Here is a 21,721-nt window from a genome sequence, read left to right on the forward strand (position 1 = left end):
AGGTGTGAAGGTGGTTCAGTGCTGGTTTGAGGGTCAGGAATTCACACACACACACACACACACACACACACACACACACACACACACACACACACACACACACACACACACACACACACACACACACACACACACACACACACACACACACACACACACACACACACACACACACACACACACACACACACTCGCTCTCACACCCCACTGGGACCTTAGGGGGCGTTCACCCCTGCTGACCTGTGTAGCGTTAGCTTGGACGGCCCACAGAGAGGACATGCTCCACCAATGAGTTGGAAAATCGGGGGCCCCTTACATGACCGGGTACAGTACTCTGGGGCCCCGGGGGGGCGGGGGCACGGGGGGTCAGGAGAGGGGGGGAGGGATATCTTCATGTGCAGTTTATGCTTTGTATCACCTCAGGGTATTGCAGGTCAGGTCACACACTCACACACACACATAATGTGCGCACACACACACATATACACTTGGACATACACACACACATATACACTCAGACACACACACATTTAGACACACGTACACACTTGGACACACACACACATACACATGCATGCAAACGCACGCACACACACACACACAGATACACTTGGACACATACGCAATTACGCACACACACACTTAAACACAGATACACACTTGGATACACACACATACATATGCATGCGCATGCACGGACACACACACACAGGCTGCACACATATAAACCCACCCCCCGCCCACTCTCTGTTAACCCCTTGGCCCCCAGAGTGTCAGGCCTGTCAGAATCTCACCCAGGGAGGGAAAGGAGCGGTGGAGGAGAAGTAACTGAGGCGCTAGAGTTGAGGACAAAGCTCTCACGCTGGGAACGTGATGTCACAGGGGCTCTCACGCTGTCCCTCTGATGCCAGCTGACCAGACAGGCGACTGCTGGTCTATCCTATACTTATATATTCAACTGTGGGGGGGCGGAGCTGAGCGATCATGGAGTAGACGTGTTTTCACATGAGCTCCCTTCTACCGTGCTGAATATACGTTTCTCCCCATTAGTCTTTATTTTATTTTTATTTGTTTTTTATCTGTTTGCTAGGTCGTCGTGTTTAGTATACATTCATCAACTTTTTTCGACTTTCTACGATGGCGGGGGTGGAAACCAGAGCCATGAAAGAGTTAGGCACGACACCGACACCGCCGAGCATGGCCGTACCGTCTCCCGCTGTCGGGGAGTTAAGCGAAGCTGTGCTCTTGGTCATGACCAAGCTACACGCAGAATCTGAGACACGCATCGCTGAAGCACAGAAGAAAGTACACGCAGACTCTGAGGCACGCATCGCTGAAGCACAGAAGCAAGTGCTGGCGGATTTCTGTATCAGCCTCCGTCGTGAGATATCAGAAGAAATACGGCTGGCGGTAGTCCCGCTGACAGAAAAGATGGAGACGATTCACGCTGCCTCATCGGCTAATGCTAACGAACTAGCCATGCTAACGACGGAGGTATCATCACAATGTGAGAAGATGGCGGGTCTTGAATCCGCCCTGCTGGCTAGGCAGGCTGAAGTCAACAAACTACAGTCGGCGATGGAGGAGATGCAGTCCCGGGATAGACGCCACAACGTCAGGATTGTTGGAGTACCGGAGACCAGCGGTGAAGGCCGTCTCTCTGAGACCATGCCCGAACTGCTGCAGAAGATACTAGGGACGGACGTCCTCCCCTCGCCTCCTATCTGTGAGTCGGCTTACAGAGCGGGCAGGTTTTCTCCCGGCGTGAACAAAGAACCGAGGCCCATCATAGTCAAGCTGAACAGACTCCAACAGAGAGAAATCATCATGCGGTCGGCTCGTACCAGAAGGGGTACTCTGAGGTTTGGCGATCACAAAGTGGCCATTTTCGAGGACTTTACACCGGAGGTTCAAGCTCAGAGAGCCGAGTACAAGGTGGTCCTGACTAAGCTATGGAGACTAGGCCTGAGGCCCACGTTATTCGCTCCCGCGAAACTATCTGTGTTGGAGAAGGTCGGTGGTCAGCGTTTGTTTTGGTCGTTGGCTAAAGCGAAGGAATATCTCGCGAAGACACCCGAGTCTGTTGCTTGATATCTATGGAGGGTGAGTGACTTGGCGGTTTGGGCCTATATACATTGATTAGGTCGACTATTCACAAACACTTGCTGTCATGCCCAGACATGCTAACTGTCCTCTGCCCATCCAACTAGCGGGGCTTCCCAATGACTTCTGTTACTTGCTAAAGCTGACCTCATGGTCGTACTTGTGTATCGCCTCTTTGGAAGCTAACGAGCTAGCTGAACAATGTACATAGTAGGCTAACGTGCTATCCGGATTCGTCACTAGCTTACGCGCTAGCCTCGGGCTAGCCAGCGGGCTTCGACTATGGTCTGCGCTGAGACATTCGTTAATGGTTACGTATTTTGGTTGCTGTTGCTGTTCAAAGGGACATTGGTTTGCACAGTTCAAGAGTGACCGAGTCCCTAACTAACTTCTGGTATGCTTTTTATTTTTATATCCAGGTTGTTTTGAGCTTTGGTGATCCAAAGTAGATACCAAGGTCGGTTGAATATGCATAAACAATATTTGATAACAGGTTGGGTCGGGTATGGCTTGCACTTAATGGCTATATGGTTATATGGCTTGCACTCGAGCCATTACCCTCTCTTCCTTTCTTTTTTCTTTCCTACTGTCGCTGTTTTTATGTCATCTATATGCGCGATTTAAATGTGATCCGGTTCTACCTTGGACTAACTACTGACAAGCCTTAATTTTGTTTTGAATTTTCCGTGAGGCACTTATGCTATAACGTTGATACATTAATATGCAGACTCCAGGGTAGATGGTTACAGGTTGATGCTGAGTAATTATATAATAATTAGTGTCGCTGTTTTAAGGGCAATTGAATGAGCAATTAACCTGTGACCCGAACCTGCCTTGGACTATCGGCTGGGATGCTTTAATTTAATTTTGTATTGAATTTTCCTATATGTTTTAATGGCATTTGAATGAGCAATTTAAATGTGATTCGATCCTATCTTGGACTAACTGCTCCGACCGATATCTTTATTGAAACAATGTATGATGACAGGTGGTGTCAGGTGTTGCCTATTACCATCCCCGGATTGATTAATGAATGATTGTGTTTAATTCTAATCTTACATAGGTTGGGTCATTTCAGCCGTTGTGCCTGATCAGAGGGACGGCTAAAGGGGTGCACTTTGACCATAACCCCTTTTTTTTTTCCCTTCCTCCTTTTTTTTGTCATTGTTTAATTGACACTGTTCACACAATTTTGCACAATTAACCTGTGACCCGAACCTGCCTTAGACTATCGGCTGGGATGCTTTAATTTAATTTTGTATTGAATTTTCCTATACCTTTTTGGGCTATAACAATGTGATGCTGAAGCGCAGGTCCCGAAATAGAGGGCTGCAGGTTGATGCGGAGTTATTATTTAATGATGGCTATTTTTACCATTATGGTTTTCTCATGTTGGGGCCAGGGCTCAGGTGGTTTTCGACCGATATCTTTATTGAATTTTATTTTATTATTATTTGTGTTTATTGGACTAGTGGGGGTTTACTCAGGGGTTTATCTAGAGGGGGGTGGGAGTGGGAAGCGTCTTATTGATCCATGTCTCTAGTGGGAAGTGATAGGAAGATGACCATCCTCAGTGGGTGGGGCATAGGGTGGGGATTGGAGAGTGGGTATAGAGGAACTTATAGTAGGACGGGTGGGTTAGGGTTTAGAGTAGAAGGAGGGGGGGTTGTAGCTGGGGTGGTATTTTTATGTGTTCTATGTACTGTTGTCTTATATATGTGTAAGTGTTCCTCCTCTGAACTCCTGGGATTGACCGTCCGGGCCCGCCGGGATCGGCACCTCTGTACTCAGCCTGGCTGCACGGGTATGTTCTCTACGCACTTATACAAGCTCGACCATGGCTAAATTGAATATTTTAATTTGGAACGCAGGAGGGCTTAACGCCCCACACAAGCGTGCCAGTGTCCTTTGGCTATTGAAGAGGAGAAATATTGACCTTGCTCTCCTTAGTGAGACGCATTTAATGGTAGGTGACGTGTCAAGACTGGCAAATCGGCAATATCACGTTATCTCCGCATCCTCAGCCGATGATAAGACGAAAGGAGTAGTCATAGTTACAAGACGTAACCTTGATATCAAAATCTTGGATGTATGGTCGGACACGGAGGGAAGGATTACTATAGCAAAAGTTGAATTTTTGCATAGGAAGATGGCTATAATAGCATTGTATGCTCCTAACACATTTGATTCAGCGTTCTATAATACAATCACGAAGAATATGTTGGAACTTAATGGATACGCTCTCATTGTGGGTGGCGATTTTAATGCGTGCTGGGATGCGGAGATGGATAGGTCTGGGCCCTCTGAAACGAGCGACCAGAAACGGGCCTCTAAGGCCCTCAGGATGTGGGCCAAAGACACGGGGCTCTCAGACCTCTGGCGCTTATGCAACCCCACCCTCAGAGATTACTCTCACCTGTCAGCCAGACACAAAAGCTTCTCTCGAATTGACTATGCATTCGCGTCCCCTAATATGTTTGATAGTTTCGATGTCTCATTGGTTCCCTTGGCTCTCTCAGACCACAAGGGGATTTTCCTTACGGCAACCTTTGGCAGGCTCTCCGCAAGAGCTCCCAGATGGCGTTTTAATTCGACCTTGCTAAAGAACGATGACTTCTGTTCTGAGTTCAGGAGTAAACTAGCTGAATTTTTGCAGATCAACGTTGGCACAGTAGAAGACCCTAGGGTCCTGTGGAACGCATTGAAAGGATTCATCAGGGGTCATGTCACACTATTTGCCTCCAATTTGCGAAAATCCCGGTCAAAAAAGCTAGAAGGACTGGAATCATTATATGCGGACCTATACGCATCCTTGCAAACTGACTATAATGAACGACTAAACACACAACGTAAGATAGTCAAAAAAGAAATAAACTCCATACTTAAACAACAGTCTGAGTTTTTGATACACAGGACAAGACAAAATTACTATTTTCACGGCTCCAGACCTAGCCATCTATTGGCAATGAAAATACGATCAAATGATCATTTCTCAGATATCCCCTCGATTAGGACGAGCCAGGGTGCAGTCACTACTGATTCGAAAAAGATCAATGACACTTTTAAAGAGTTTTACTCACAGTTATATAGCTCAGAGGGTAATCTGGATGACTCTAGATTTGAATCGTTCATTGGCGGGCTTGAGATACCCCACATTTCTGAGGAAGAGGCCAAGGAACTGGGGAGACCGATTACTCTCGCAGAATTGAGGGAGACTATTGTTGAAATGCAGAGGGGTAAGGCGCCAGGCTGGGATGGTATTCCACCCGAAGTGTATTTAGCTTTCTGGGACCAACTGGGTCCATTGATGCTCGATATGATCAATTACGCTATCGAACAAGGGGAGTTCTCAAGAGATGTCAATATGGCGTTGATTTCTTTACTTCTCAAAAAGGACAAAGATCCCAATGATTGTGGTAGCTATAGACCCTTGAGTCTTCTCGGGGCCGATTTAAAGGTGTTTGCCAAGGTGCTGGCCCGTCGCCTGCAGAGATTTATGTCTGTATTGGTACACTGCGATCAAACTGGTTTTATCCCGGGGCGTCTGGCTGCAGATAATCTTAGGAGGCTGTTGCATGTAATCGATAACAGTAAAGACAATACAACTCCATCCACAGTTCTGTCTTTGGATGCCATGAAGGCGTTTGACAGACTTGAGTGGTCATATCTGTGGAAGGTACTTGAGGTCATGGGTCTTGGAAAGAGTTTTATTCATATGATTAAAGTCCTGTATGCCTCGCCGTCTGCGATGATACTGACAGGCAAAAACTGTTCCACACTCTTTCCAGTCTCCAGATCTTCTAGACAGGGTTGCCCTCTGAGCCCGGGACTGTTCGCGCTTTCCCTCGAACCTTTGGCCCAATTTATTAGGCAATCGGAGGACATCGTCCCCATAATGGTCAACAATACTCCACACAAAATTGCTCTCTATGCGGATGACCTGCTGATTTTCATGGACGACCCCTCCCGGTCGGCCACAAAATTATTGAGGATAATCGACGACTTTGGTAAATTGTCAGGTTTTAAGATTAACTGGAACAAATCAGCCTGCCTACCTCTTAATGAACTGGCCAAGGCGGTACGACTACCAGCTGATATCCCCATAGTAGAACATTTCAAATACCTGGGCATAGAGATATTCCCCACGCTGAACCAAACTACTAAGTACAACTTCACGGGTACTTATGATAAAATACGCCAGGATCTAGACAGGTGGTCGTCCCTTCCTAACTCCTTACAAGCCCGGGCTTCCATAATCAAAATGAACATCCTGCCTAGGATAAATTTTATTAGCTCAATGCTCCCCCTGCCCCCTCCAATAGACCACTGGCGCAAGGTACAATCGATGGTATCTAAGTTTGTCTGGAATAACAAACGCCCGAGAATCAAAAGGGCTACTACTCAACGTAGGAAACAAGATGGGGGCCTCGCAATCCCTGATTTTAAACTGTATTTCTGGTCCTTTTCACTGAGACCTTTGATGTGCTGGCTAGACCCTGTAGAGGCTGTATCGTGGCGCTCCTTAGAAGCGGCGGCGGTGTCTCCGCTAAGATTACAGGATGTAGTGTACTCCACTGTCTCTATTGCGAAATGCCGGCTGAGGTATGGACCGATCATAACTCACGTGATCCAAACGTGGCGTAATGTACAGAGGTCGTGTGGGGTTAAATGCCCTTGGCACCTGGACTCTCCAATTTTTAATAACCAGCAATTACTTGTTGGACACAAGCCGGTTAATATTCCTCAATGGCAAAGGAGGGGAGTGCATACTCTGGAGGATATTTATGATAAGAACGGCCTCCGTGCGTTTCAGGACTTAAGAGAATTTTATGATCTACCCGGCGAGTCCTTCTTTCTTTACCTTCAACTAAGGTCAGCACTGAGGGCGCATGGCGTACCGTGGGCTCAAGCCTTGCACCCACACCCCTTCCTCAGGCTCATAGTGGACAGGACGACATCCAGAGGGTTTGTCTCCGACTTTTATACGCTCTTAATTCAATCCACGTATAAAAATTTATCATTGGATACAATCTGGCGTGTGGATATACCGGAGTTGGACCCCGAGTTTGACTGGGATGATGTTTGGGCAAATGTGGCATTATCTTCCCGCAACCCCAATCACCAGCAAATTAATTTTAATTATATTCATAGGACCTATCTTACACCTAGGAAGCTATTTGCTATGGGACTGATAACCGACTCTCGGTGCACTTTGTGCTCTCAAAAGGCCACTGGCACTTATATGCATATGTATTGGGATTGCCCACCAGTGGCCCGCTTCTGGAGGTCAATAACGGACAAACTTTCAGATCTGTGTGGCTTAACTATCCCATTCACAGCTGTTACGCTACTCCTGAACGATATAACGACACTACCCGCGTCCGTACAACTGAAAAGGGTTGTCCTAGCGGGCGTCACAGCAGCGAAGAAGCTAATAGCAATGAGATGGAAGGAGCCTGAGAAGCTTACAATGATTAACTGGTCCCTAACTCTATTGGATGTGATTTATCTTGAGATATCCACGGCCCGGGTGATCGGGGTAGGGCAGGCTGGAATTGACCTGTGGTTCGCAGCAGCTGAGAAGGTAAAGACCGCAGTGTGCGGCTGAGCGGGGTTGGGGCGCTTGATCGGGGGGGTCCGGCGGTCTCTGGGGAGGGGGAGGAGGAAATGTCTTGTCTGTCTTGGTTTTTGTCTTGTCCTTCTTAACTTTGACTGGGGGGATTTTAGGGGGGGTTGGTATTTAGCTATTCTGCGCTATATGTCAACTCACATGCCATCTCCCCAAGAGACTAATATTGACAGACTGATTGACCTGTCAACCAACTTGGAGGAAGAATTTCTTTCTTCTTACACTTTACCTTCTGCAAGTTTGGCAGTCTTGAACATGTGTAAGGGACCTAGGCTATCTACAGTAAATCTGCGGCAACACTCTCATAAACAATCTTTTAAGTCACTCCACTTTGTAAAGGTGGGGAAAGGTTGCCATGTTTTGAAGACCCTTTTTGTTATTGAAGTAGCCATCTATATTTGATAGGTTGGACGCTGTTTCTTTTTCTTTTTGTCTTTATAATTTATTATTCTGTATTATTATTGTTTGTTATTCTCCTGTGAAAGTTATGTTTTTTGTTACTGTGGTTATTGTGTTGTCCTGTTTCATGTAATTAATAATAAAAAAATTTGATCAAAAAAAAAACTTATATATTCAACTGTGACTGTCGGGCTGAGAAAACAAGGGTTTAAGAGCACCTCTTAGTCTGCCTCTCACCCTCCATGGGCTTTCGAGAGCCCTGGATCTTCTGGTCTAGGGGCGGAGAGTGGCTCAGGAGGTAGAGTGGTCGTCTTGTCATCCAAAGATTCCCAGGTTAAATTCCGGCTCCTCCCGGCAGCGTGTCGAAGTGTAAATGGTTAAATGGTGCATTTATATGGATCTTTTACCCAACGCGCTTTACAAGCGCTCAAGGACACTTCGACATGCTGCCCGGGGAGGAGCGGGAATTGAACCGGAAAAACCTTCCGATTGCCAGACGGCCGCTCTACCTCCTGAGCCACTGTTGCACCTCAAGTGTCCTTGAGCAAGGCATTTAACCCCTAACTGCTCCATGATTGTCGTTGTGAGTGAATGGGTAAAAATGTGAGGCGTATTAAGTTGTAAAGCGTTTTGGATAAAAGCTGTTATATAAATAGTCTAGTCGGCCCGGCAGGAGAAAACACTTCAAAATCAGACGAGACAGACGAGACCTTCCTAAACGTGACTCTTTTGTATATTTTGTACCCAGTTTAATCAAGTTCAAGTTTCAAGTTCAAGTTTCTTTATTAGTTGTCATACAGAAGTACAGAATATTTTTATACAAAATGCTTCTTTCTGTTACGCTCCAGAGACTGTGCTAGACAAAAGGATAAGTATAAAATAAAATAAGTATAGCAAGTATATAATAGAAGTCACGTACATAAACACAAGTGTTCAGTCTGTACATATGTACAATGTTCAATGCAGAGTAGAAGTAACTGAGTTACCATACAATATACTATATAGTGCAAAGCAGAAATGGGATGAGGTACAATTTAGATACACTTTACAAGTTCAAGTTTCAAGTTTCTTTAATAGTTGTCATACAGAAGTACAGAATACTTTTATACAAAATGCGTCTTACTGTTACGCTCCAGAGACTGTGCTAGACAAGATAAGTATGAAATAAAATAGTATAGCATGTAAATTAGAAGTAAAAAAAGAGGTCACAGTGTTCAGTATAGACATATGTACAATGTTCGATGCAGAATAGAAGTAACTGAGTTACCATATAATATACAATATACTATGCAGTGTACTAATATACAATACTTTATAGTGCAAAGCAGAAATGGGATGAGGTACAATTTAGGTACAATTTACAGTAAGGTGTACGAGTTGTAGTGCAAATCCTTTATCAATAAATATAAAGTGTGTTTAGGTGATCTAAAGTGTGGAGAGTGGGTGCTGCAGTGTGTTGTTTGTTTAAAGTGAGTGTGTGCTTGTGGATGTGTGTGCTGTGTGCATTTGATGGTTGTTGTATAGTGTTTATTGTTCGTTGAGCAGCCTGATGGCCTGGGGATAGAAGCTTCTTCTGAGTCTTTCTGTGCTCGCCTTGAGACTCCGGTATCGCTTGCCTGACCACAGCAGTTCAAAGAGGCAGTTGTTCGGGTGGCTGGAGTCCTTGATGATTCTCTTAGCCTTACCCCTGCACCGCTTGTTGTAAATGTTCTGGAGGGTGGGGAGCCCCCCTCCAATTGTGCGTTCGGCTGAACGTGTAACTCTTTGTAGTCTGCTTCGGTCTTGTGCAGTGCTATTCCCAAACCAGGAGGTGATGTTGCCAGTCAGGATGCTCTCTATTGTACATGAGTAGAAGTTCTTAAGGATCTTCTGACTGACTTGGAACTTCCTTAGGCGCCTGAGGAAGTAGAGGCGTTGTCGTGCCTTCTTCACAACACTGTCAATGTGTGTGGTCCATGTCAAGTCCTCGGATATGTGGGCTCCGAGGTACTTAAAACTGTTCACTCTCTCAACCGGTGCCCCGTCGATGCTGAGGGGGCTGTAGTCCTTGACCCCCGACCTCCTAAAGTCCACAATCATCTCTTTTGTTTTGCTGACGTTCAGGGAGAGGCTGTTCTCCTGGCACCATCCCGCCAGGACCTTGACCTCTTCCAGGTAGGCCCTCTTGTCATTTGCAGAGATCAGGCCCACCACTACTGTGTCGTCAGCAAATTTGATGATTGTGTTGTTACTCCGCTGAGCCACACAGTCGTGTGTGTACAGGGAGTAGAGGAGGGGACTCAGAACACAGCCCTGGGGGGCCCCTATGTTGAAGGTGATGGATGAGGAGGTGCAGTTGCCTGCTCTCACCACCTGGGGTCTGCCCGTCAGGAAGTCCAAGACCCACTGGCAGAGGTCATAGTTCAAGCCCAGGTCCCTGAGCTTGGCTATGAGTTTGGAGGGGACTATGGTATTGAATGCCGAGCTGTAGTCGATGAATAGCATTCTCACATAGTTCCCCTTCCTCTTGTCCAGGTGTGATGCTGCTGTGTGCAGCACATGGGCTATTGCGTCCTCCGTGGACCTGTTGGGGCGGTATGCAAATTGCTATGCAAATTGCAGGGGGTCCAGGTTGATGGGGAGGGAGGAGCAGATGTAGCCCTTTACTAGCTTCTCAAAGCACTTCATGGCTATAGAGGTGAGAGCTACCTGTACATTGTATATTACTATTGCACTTTACTGTTACATTTGCACTCTGGTTGGATGCCAAACTTCTTTTCGTTGTACTGTACTTGTGCTGTATGATGACAATACATTTGAACCGAATCTAAATAAAATCAAATCTAAAATCAGACAAGTACCTTCCTAAACGTGACCCCTCTCCTCTCCTCTCCTCTCATCCTCTCCTCCCCTCCTCCTCCTCTCATCCTCCTCTCCTCTCTTCTCCTCTCCTCCTCTCATCCTCCTCTCCTCTCATCCTCTCCTCTCCTCTCTCTTCTCCTCCTCTCCACCTCTCCTCTCTCCTCTCCTCCTCTCCTCTCTTCTCCTCCTCCTCTCCTCTCATCTTCTCCCCCTCTCCTCCTCCTCTCCTCTCCTCCTCTCCTCTCCTCCACTCCTCCTCTCCACCTCTCCTCTCCTATCCACCTCTCCTCTCTCCTCCTCTCCTCTCCTCCACTCCTCCTCTCCTCTCCTCTCCTCTCCACCTCTCCTCTCCTCCTCTCCACCTCTCCTCTCCACCTCTCCTCCACTCCTCCTCTCCTCTCCACCTCTCCTCTCCACCTCTCCTCTCCTCTCCACCTCTCTTCTCCTCTCTCCTCTCCACCTTTCCTCTCCTCTCCACCTCTCCTCTCCTCTCCACCTCTCCTCTCCACCTCTCCTCTCCTCTCCACCTCTCCACCTCTCCTCCTCTCCTCCACTCCTCCTCTCCTCTCCACCTCTCCTCTCCACCTCTCCTCTCCACCTCTCCTCTCCACCTCTCCTCTCCACCTCTCCTCTCTCCTCTCCTCTCCACCTCTCCTCTCCACCTCTCCTCTCCTCTCCTCTCCACCTCTCCTCTCCACCTCTCCTCTCCACCTCTCCTCTCCTCTCCACCTCTCCTCTCCTCTCCTCTCCTCTCCACCTCTCCTCTCCTCTCTCCTCTCCACCTCTCCTCTCCACCTCTCTCCTCTCCTCTCCTCTCCACCTCTCCTCTCCTCTCTCCTCTCCACCTCTCCTCTCCACCTCTCTCCTCTCCTCTCCTCTCCACCTCTCCTCTCCTCCTCTCCTCTCCACCTCTCCTCTCCACCTCTCCTCTCTCCTCCTCTCCACAGCTGCTGTGCTCCTCCGTGCAGGGGGCCCTGTTCGAGGAGGAGGAGCGGGGCCGGAAGCTCCAGGAGCGCATGGTCCAGGTGGAGCGGAGGAACCGGCAGCTGAAGGAGCGCGTGCGCAAGACCAAGCGCTCGCTGCGGAGCGCGCGCAAGGCGGCGCGGCGGGCCGAGCAGGAGCTGCGGGAGCTACGGGACAGGCTGCGGGCCGAGGAGCGGGGCAGGGCGGGTCAGCACCACCTCAACGCCATCACCGCGCACCAAGAGCCGTCGGACAGACGCTACGACAAGGCCATGCGTCCGCGGACGACGCTTTAACCGAACCCCGCGCCCCCCCCCCCCCCCCCCCCCCCCACGCCGGGACTGGAACCGATTCCCGGATAATAGGAGACCGCTGGGTAGTCTCTCTCTAATCGCGGGCCAAACTCACACGAGACACATTCATGTCGTAAATCAACCGACGCACACTCACACTCACAGACTTCTCGGCTTAGTCGCAATAGACGTGCATCGCACATTGCCCATGCTGAACTCATAACTGTCATATTCACATTATATGCCGTAGCTCTTCCAGGGTATCTGCGGGTTATTAAGAATATGAAATGTTTTTGTATTCAAATCGTTGTTTTTTTGTGGGGCTGCAGATTTTTTGTGTGTTTGGCGAGAGCTGGAACGCGCGAGAATAAAAAATTGCCGTGCAAGTGCAGCCGCCAGTTCAGTGTCGCTATTTTCGCTCGTATGGTCGTGAAATTGGTATTAAATCTAGCTCGAAGTGGTAGTATTAAAAAGTCTTACATTTAACTTGTTGAAACCTGCAGATACCCTGATAATAGTCATGTTCAGATATATGCCACAGCTTCTAGGTATTCCTACAGCGGAAGTCACCCTACAGGCACTAGTAGGACAGCAGCCGTTTTTAAAACCATGCAAAGTGAAACTGAGTGGGGTAAGAGAAGCAGGGTTTTGTCAGTCAAACCTCGTCGTTGAGGTGTACGATCTCACGGGGGAGATTAGAATTTCTGAGAGAACAGAACGTCCTAACGATGTCGTATCCACGCCCGTCCCTAACGATGTCCTATCCACGCCCGTCCCTAACGATGTCGTATCCACGCCCGTCGTCGTTGAAAACTATGGAGTTTTTAGAATTCCAAAGCAGAATTAAAGGTGCTCTAGAGATAACATTCAGCCACTAGATGTCGCACTAGAGCACCGACATGTCGTTTTATCCAATCGGGTGCGTTCCACATGGGCAAATGGGAAGAAGGGAAGGGATACATGCAACATGTGAACAACTAGGGATGCACCGATATGAAAATTTGCCACCGATACCGATTGTTCAACTAACACAATCGGCCGATACCGATACCGATACCGATATTTGTGGCAAAGAAATAATATTTGTAATTTTTTTTTATATATATTTCTTTGTCATTTTTTTTTAAATGAAACTACTGTATATTTGTATGTGTATGTTTGTATTTGTAGGCCTCTTTACTTACTTAAAAAAAGGAAACATCAAGAAATATGTTTATGGTATTAATTCAACCATGCCATGTAGCACTATCCCTCTCCCAGTATGGTCTGGCGGCCTGCAGCTGGATACTATTGTCTCAACCAGAGCTCTCAACCAATGCAATAGAACAATTTTGATTGACAGTCGATTCGGCCAATTACGTCACACTGCTAGCACCCACCTCCTGCTGTTCTTACCACCAATCGGCAAGCGTTTATTCATTTTCTACTTCCGGGCATGCCGCCATTGATCTGCTTGCGAGAACCACAACAAGCTTACCGTAGCTAATACGTTAGCTGCCCGCCGACCAGCGCTCCACAGGATGACCAAACGAGACATAATGATTTTACTGCAACGAATGTTATAATAAAACTAAGCCTTTCTATACATTTGTCTGATTGAAAACTTTATTAACAGATTGCAGAATGGATTGGGTACAACTCTCAGGGCTCTATGAGCAACGGAAGGAACTGAGCTAGTAGTTCGGGTAAATACTATGCTCATGTTATTGAACGTGTAACACTAACTATATAACGTTAATGCCACAAAACGAATGTTTGTGTCATTTTAACAGCAGATACTTTCTTAAATGCCATCTTCCCGAGAAAGGGGTGTTGACGGGGAGCTGTGATGGGTTCGCTTGGTTGTGTTATTAGCATTGAACAGCTAACCGAAAGCTAGCGTTAACTAACGTTAAAGGTTTAGCCATAACGTTACCTTGGCTAAAGTTGGGGCTATTCATAATCCAGCAATAATGGCTGCAGACCTGCAAGCAAAGTACAGCAAGTTGGCAAAGGAGTATTCCAACGTAAATCACATTTTCACCAGTAACTTTAGTCTTTCCATCTCCCGGTAGCTCATGCTAGCTAACCTAGCTCATGTTAGCGTCGTCACTGAGCAACCACCTCGCATACACGATTAATGACATGTTGCGGACAGCCATATCGGTGACAATGTTTAGCTTTTAGTGCCAAATGATAAGAGTCTGAAGCGGAGTCTCAAAAGAGAATGTTGAATATTTAGTAGTAACTTTGATGCAGTAACTTGTGTGTGTGTGGGGGACTGGGGCCGGTGTTGTGCAGGACGCGACTGAACTTATCGGCTACTGCCATCGGCACATTCGAGGTTGCAGTCAACAAGGCACTTATCGGCCGATACGATACCCGACCGATACATCGGTGCACCCCTATAAACAACAACGTTCATTTTTGGACCCGCAAAATATTTTTAAATGATACATTTATTAATCAGTATTTCTTTTGGAGGGGGGCGGGGGGACGGACGGACGAAGCAAAAATAAGAATTCATAATTCTTATCTTTCAGTGCTCAGTCCTCAAACATCTAATCTGGCATGTGAGCTCATACACCTGTGGAAGGCGTTAACAAACCCACTGCAAGTTTATTCCTTCTCTCTTCCGATGGCTGGAGGGAAAATTATATTTGAAATCTTCTCACGATTCCTCCGAAGGCTGTATCGCTACGGTAATTCAGAGCTACATGCAGTAAAATAAATAAATAAATACATAAATGAAAAAACATATAGGACTTCTGCTATGGCAAGAGCACTGTGCAATGAATGGGACCCGTCACTGGGCTGCGCTCCCCAACTGATTGTGGTGTAATGAAAAGGGGGGGGATGAGATAGAGCGGGGGAGGGGGGTGAGAGAGATGGAGGACCTTGGAGTGAGAGAAAAGAGAACGAGACTGTGATGAAACTCTCCTTGGCACGGCTGACCGGGTCTTAATTGAAACCATAATGTGAGCTGAGGTAACAGTGTTGACTTGAGGACGACTGAAAAAACCCTGTTCAGGGTAATGACCGTATTGTCTTGTATTTGGACGTTGTTGTTGTTGTTGTTGTTTTTGTTTTGTTTTTTATATGAATGTATTTCAGCCAATATAAACTTTTGATTCAACAAAATGTTACTGTGATGTTATTTTGCAGATGAAAATACACAGAGAGAGAGAGAGAGAGAGAGAGAGAGACAGAAATAGAGGGAGAGAGAGAGAGACAAATAAAGAGAGGGAGACAGAGAGAGAGAGAGACAAAGAGAGCGAGAGGAGAGAGAGCCCCTAGCTCTCTCTCTGAAACAGAGAGAGAGCTAGGGGTACCAGAAAGAGAGATGTAATGAGAGTTACAGAACATTAGGACTTAAAGGTGCTGTATGTGGTATTTTATGTTAAAATAAGTGGTCTACAGGTTAAAATAAGTGTTAAATAGCTTGACATTCTTACACCCATCACTTATATAGAGTGTCTGGTCAGTAACATGGGTCTCTCAGTCCCTCCTGCTCTGCAGTAAACACAAAAGTAAGCAAATCTGGCAAAGCATATCTGGGGTTCTCTCTCCTGATTGGATAGAGTGGGAACGGGATACCAGAAAATCAGTGGTGGCTGTCAGAATGTAGAGCTGTTATTATTAACACTTTGACTGCCTAAAAACGATTTACAACGTCTTTGCTGGCGATGCTAAAGTTGCCGGGGGACGCTGTACAGCGTCCTTATATCAATATTTCAAAAATCTGGAATCGGTTTCATATTCCCCCTCCGCTGGCCTGAGATTCACCAGCAGGACCCACTGAGCTCTCTGGCGGTTCAGGAGCGCCATCTGGTGGCCGATCGGCGCAACTGCTTAACAGGAAGCGCAGTAGAGGTTTTGCTGGTCGGCCCTATTGCTTCCGGCCACTCGGGATAGGTTCCGGCACTCTAGCTCGTCACTCTACATAGCGATCGATTGCCAATAACTCGATAAACAACATGATTTGGACGTATATACCATTATACAAGCTGGAGATGGACCGGGTAATAATATATCCCATAATGATAAAATTTCTACTCGACGATGATCGCCCAACGGCGCGCGGAGACTGGGGTGAGTTTCAGCGTGTAACGTTACCATCTTCGATACTAACTGCTTTTATCAACATTTGACCCACATTAGATGATTGGTATAACGCTGCCCACGGAATTATAAACGCCCCCTCGCCCATCCGGTCAACATCAGATGACGTGTAGTAACTTCTAGAAGTACGTCTAGTTGGAATTTTTTATATCGCGCTGATTGCCATCAAACTGTATTTCATCATCAATATAATGCATTTGGGGCTATATATCACGTTCTGGAGAAAGTTGCAGAAAGAGATGAAAACATACTTATACATTAGACCATACTTTACTATGAATATGTGAATGAAAAAGTTTAACGTTGCTACACAATGAACAATACATATAGGACTTTGAATGGGCCCTAATAATGGCAATGTAGCAATAGAATTTAAAAAGTTATAGCCCTGCAAAGAAGGGGACGTTCTCCATAGACAAATAGCGCTGGCAATCTATGGTATATCATTAATTTAACCCATGGCAGCCAAAGTGTTAACACTTATTTAAACAAAGAAATACAACTTACCTCACCTTTACGACGTGAGATGAGGAGGGTTCATACAATAGAGTAGGAGTTTGCAGTTTGCTGTTTTATAGATTCTGACCAGTTTCCATAGATGGTTCCAGGTGGTGAAAGACACCAAATGCATCACTCCCACACACATCACTCTCTCTCTCTCTCTCTCTCTCTCTCTCTCTCTCTCTCTCTCTCTCTCTCTCTCTCTCTCTCTCTCTCTCTCTCTCTCTCTCTCTCTCTCTCTCTCTCTCTCAATGTTATTCTCTCTCTCTGTCTCTCTCCATCTCTCTATATATCTTTCTCTCTATCTCTCTCCCCCTCTCTATCTAACGATCTATATCGTATTCCAAATTTCCCTCAGGATGATTATAGTATTTCTATTATATTATCTCTCTCTCTCTCTCTCTCTCTCTCTCTCTCTCTCTCTCTATCTCTCTCTCTCTCCCTACCTTTCTCTCTCTATCTATCTCCCCCCTTTCTCTCTCACTCTCTCCATGTTTCTATATCTCTCTCTCCATCGTATTCCAAAAATTCCCTGGAATTTTCTCTCTCTCTCTCACTCTTTCTCTCTATCTTTCTCTCTCTCCTCATGAACTCCGTCACACAGCCTTTGGCCTCGATCATCATCTGGCTCCATGACACAGCAAAATAAAGACCTGCTGGAGAGAATGTACACGGGGGCGCGGGTCCATCAGAGCTGAGCAAGTGACACAGAATGGAATGCGCTTTTCTGGGCTGGAGAGAGAGAGAGACAAGAGCCTGAAACAGAGAGAGAGAGACAGACAGTACAGTACTATAGGAGAGATAAAGACAGACTTTTTTGAGACTGGAGAGAGGTTCAAGAGGTTCAGCTAAGTTCAGCTAAGATGAACCCCTAAAGAATATTCAACTGTTAATGGAATAACTAAACAGAAGGAAGAGATAACTTCACAAAGGCAACATGAATATATATAGATCCAATAGGACAAAGACCAACATTTAAATCCAAAGAGAAGAGCAAGTAGCAGGGAGACAAGGAGACAACGGCATACAGCAGCTAAGGAGGCTAACAGAGTAGTCAGGTGATACTGACACCGTTAGCTACGAGAGCTAGCGTCCGTTGGGTTCAATAAAACGTTGCTACAAGAGCTAACGGGACCGTGTGGTTCAATAAAACGTTGCTACAAGAGCTAACGGAACCGTTTGGCTCATTATAACGTTACTGGTTCAATATAACATTGCTACAAGAGCTAACGGGACCGTTTGGCTCATTATAACGCTAGTTAGCTGCGTTAGCTAACGGTACCGTTTGGCCCCTTATAACGTCACTACGAGAGCTAGCGGGACCGTTTGGCTGCATATAACTATAGTTAGCTGCGTTAACTAGCGGGACCGCTTGGCTGTAAATAACGATAGTTAGCTGCGTTAGCTAGCGGGACAGTTTGGCTGTATATAACGACAGTTAGCTGCGTTAGCTGCCGACCTGCCTGGCTGCATATAACGCCAGTTAGCTGCGTAGCTACACAACGTTAGATAACGACAACTAGCCAGCCAGCTAAATCCAAAATAACATCTTGTACAAAAAGCTAATAACAACAGTCTCAGTCAGTTAAGTTTGTGTATTACCTGGTGTGTTGCCATGGAAAATAACCAAAACAGGATGTGCAGTGTTGCCATGGAAACTAACCAAAACAGGATGTGCAGCAAAGAAGTTGAGTACCCTCCTAGTTGTAGAAGTAATAAAAACAAGAAAAAACACAAGGAGGAGACACTTTTGGCCCACCCAGAAGAGCTGTATGCTGACTACACTGTCTATAAGGACAAGATGGTGATGAATGACTTCATCTTCCACACAGAACATGTTAACTCCTGGAAACAGGTGATCTGTAACCACTATGACCATGTTGTGAAAGAAGGCATCGGTCGAGGAGGACGCCACACGATATGCCATGATGAGACCCTGGACACTGATAACCCAGTTCTAACAATCTCTTACTATGTTAAAGGGACTGTATTAGTACAGGGAAATGAAGCAAACCTCAACATATTTCAAGAGCTTTTCCCAAAAATAAAAACGGAAGTGGAGAGAGTTGTGCCCAACACCAACAAGGCTGCGGACACAGACAGAAGAGGACAAGGTGAACACAGACACAGAAATATCAGAGTCAAAACCAGCAACTAGCCCTTCTGACTGTGCCACTCCAACTCCCTCCAACCACACAGTGAACCCAGTGATGCCACTGCCAGCACAAAGAGCACCAGTCAGCCCATCCATTCACACTCCTTCAACACCCTCCAAACTGGTCCAGCAGCTGAGAGAAAGCGTATCTCTCCTGGAGCTGGAGTTCACTGAATTTAAAGAGAGGACTCTGGCCAGGCTGACTGAGCCCTGCACCATTCAGCAGCTGGGAGAAGAGCTCCGTCATCTGAAGAGGAACGGGGAGGAGACCGCTTCAGAGCTGAGGGAGACCCAGAGGACGGTCATGGAGCTCACAGAAACCATGCGGGAGCTAGAGCAGGACAACAACACCCTACAGGCCCGGATGAAAGCCATGAAGGAAGATACAAACAGCCGGGAGGAGTCTCTACGCAGTGAGATAGAGGAAGTAAAGCTACAACGACAAGAAGAAAGAATACATACATTCCCCCCCGATCAAAAGCAGTCCTCTGCTCCAACACTCACCACCCCACCCCCCCCTACTGCCAAACCAGAATATACCCCCCCCCCCCTGACCCCACTTACCCCTCCCAGCCTGACACCCAATGACATACCTTTGGACTCAGACCCCCTTCCAGCAGCCCAACCTCCACCCGAGCCACGGCCCCAGTCCACCAGACCAGCCCAGCCCGAAGCCCAGGTAGTCCTCCTCATGGACTCCAATGGCAAATACCTGGACACAGCACGCCTCTTCCCAGGCCTCAAGGTGACAGCCAAGCGCTGTCGGAACACAGGCCACGCCATGGAGCTGCTCAGACAGGACACTCTAGGGAGCCCCCAGTACATGGTGGTGCACACGGGTACAAATGACCTCCACTATCTACAGCGTGGAACTGCTGAAGCAATGACCAGGGTGGCTGAGAAGGCCTCCAGGGAGTTCCCACACACCAGAGTAATCATCTCCACCCTCCTCCCCAGGATGGACACCCCTCCATACATCATTCACGAAATCAACATGGAGACCTCAAGAAACTGTGCTGCCCTCAAAAATGTCCACCTGGCCCACCACACAAACATCGGCAGATGGGACTTTAATAATGATGGGCTACACCTAAACAACGCGGGAGTGAGGACATTTGCAAAAACATTAAAGGATGCTGCCCTCGGACGCAACCCCAACAGACCCAGTCACACACCGGCCTCTCCGAGAAAGCACAGGCCCATGAGATACCCACGAGGAGTCACCCCACAAACCTATGCCCCACCTATACCCCACCTTTCCACCACACCCAGTGAGAGGAGACATCCCCCCAGCCGACCCCTCAACCGCCCCCAGCCCACACCCCACCCTTCCAACCCACCCAGTGAGAGGAGACGTCCCCCCAGCCGACCCCCTCACCGTCCGCCGCAGGAGATGACCTATGCATCCGCCCTGACCAGGCCCCCCCCCCCCCCACCCACATCAGAGCTGAATGAGATCAAACAAATGTTATACACGCTATGCAGTAAACTTCTCACTACAAGCTAGCAATCGACCAAAAGAAAAGCAGGCCAAACCGCCTGCTGTCGCCTTTGTTGTTGTTGAATTTATTCTGTGATGTTCGTCCATTGACTGAATACCTTTATACCCTATAACCTTTATACCTTTGAACACCTTTATATATATTTTTCATTGACTGAATACCCTTATACCTTAGTTATAACCTTTTATACCTTTATATAATTTTTGTACAAAATGCAATCATTCGCCATTAGTTGCTGGAACATACAGGGTCTTTGCTCTTCAACATACGGCCTTAAGAGTAGAGACTCAGATTTTTTACAGGCTATAACAAACAATGACCTCTTAATCCTAACTGAGACATGGTGCAGAGAAGATGTAGACACACACTGCCCTCCTCACTATAGAGAAGTCATTTTGCCATCGAATAAAACGAAACATATTAGTCAGGGCAGAGACTCAGGGGGATTGATAATTTGGTACAAATCACAACTCCACCAGTCAATACAGATTCTAAAAACCGGGAACAATCATATTTGGTTAAAACTAAATAAAGAAGTAATCCCCTCTCAGAGAGACCTATTTATCTGTGGAATTTACGTACCACCCACTGGGTCTCCATATTACTCAGACGACATCTTCTCCAACCTTGAATCAGAAATAAGTCTTTACCAAAGTCAAGGTCATGTGCTTGTTTGCGGTGACTTCAACGCCCGAACGGGAACCCACCCTGATTTCACCAGTACACATGGAGACAATTTCATATCTGACCACACCATATGCAACCATGTAAACCAGTCCCCTAGAAATAACCATGACACTTCCATAAACAAAAATGGAAAGGATTTATTACAGCTGTGTAGAGGACTGAGTCTCTACCTTGTCAATGGGCGTGTAAGAGGGGACTCACAAGGAAGGTACACTTACTGCTCACCCCTTGGCAGCAGCACAGTAGATTACATGATAACAGATCTGGATCCAGTATCCTTCAGTTCATTCACAGTCAAACCCCTGACCCCACTCTCCGACCACAGTCAGATCACGGCATACATGAAAAGAACTGAGTCTCTCAAAAATCCCCCTACACAGCCCAGTAAACTATACAACATCCCCAAATACTACAGATGGTCCCAGAACAGCATGCAGGACTACCAGAGAGCCATCGCCAGTGATGAGACACAATCACTGTTAGATACGTTCCTAGCCATGCCATACTCTAACAGTGTTGAAGGAGTAAACCTAGCTGTAGAACACAT

The 21,721-nt window shown here is 46.8% G+C and overlaps 1 protein-coding gene across 1 annotated transcript in view; it reads left to right on the plus strand.

Moving 5' to 3' along the window:
- Window positions 1-15,025, plus strand: part of ccdc3a (coiled-coil domain containing 3a) — a 49,152-nt gene extending 34,127 nt beyond the window's left edge. Inside the window, exons 3-4 of the mRNA XM_084330969.1 lie at window positions 770-824; window positions 11,920-15,025. Of these exons, the coding sequence (XP_084187095.1) occupies window positions 770-824; window positions 11,920-12,231 (367 nt within the window). The 3' untranslated portion in view covers window positions 12,232-15,025. The remainder of the gene's footprint in view (window positions 1-769; window positions 825-11,919) is intronic.
- Window positions 15,026-21,721: the final 6,696 nt, after the last annotated feature.

The sequence above is a fragment of the Notolepis coatsorum genome (genome assembly GCF_963971535.1).
Source record: "Notolepis coatsorum genome assembly, chromosome: 15".
Taxonomy (NCBI): domain Eukaryota; kingdom Metazoa; phylum Chordata; class Actinopteri; order Aulopiformes; family Paralepididae; genus Notolepis; species Notolepis coatsorum.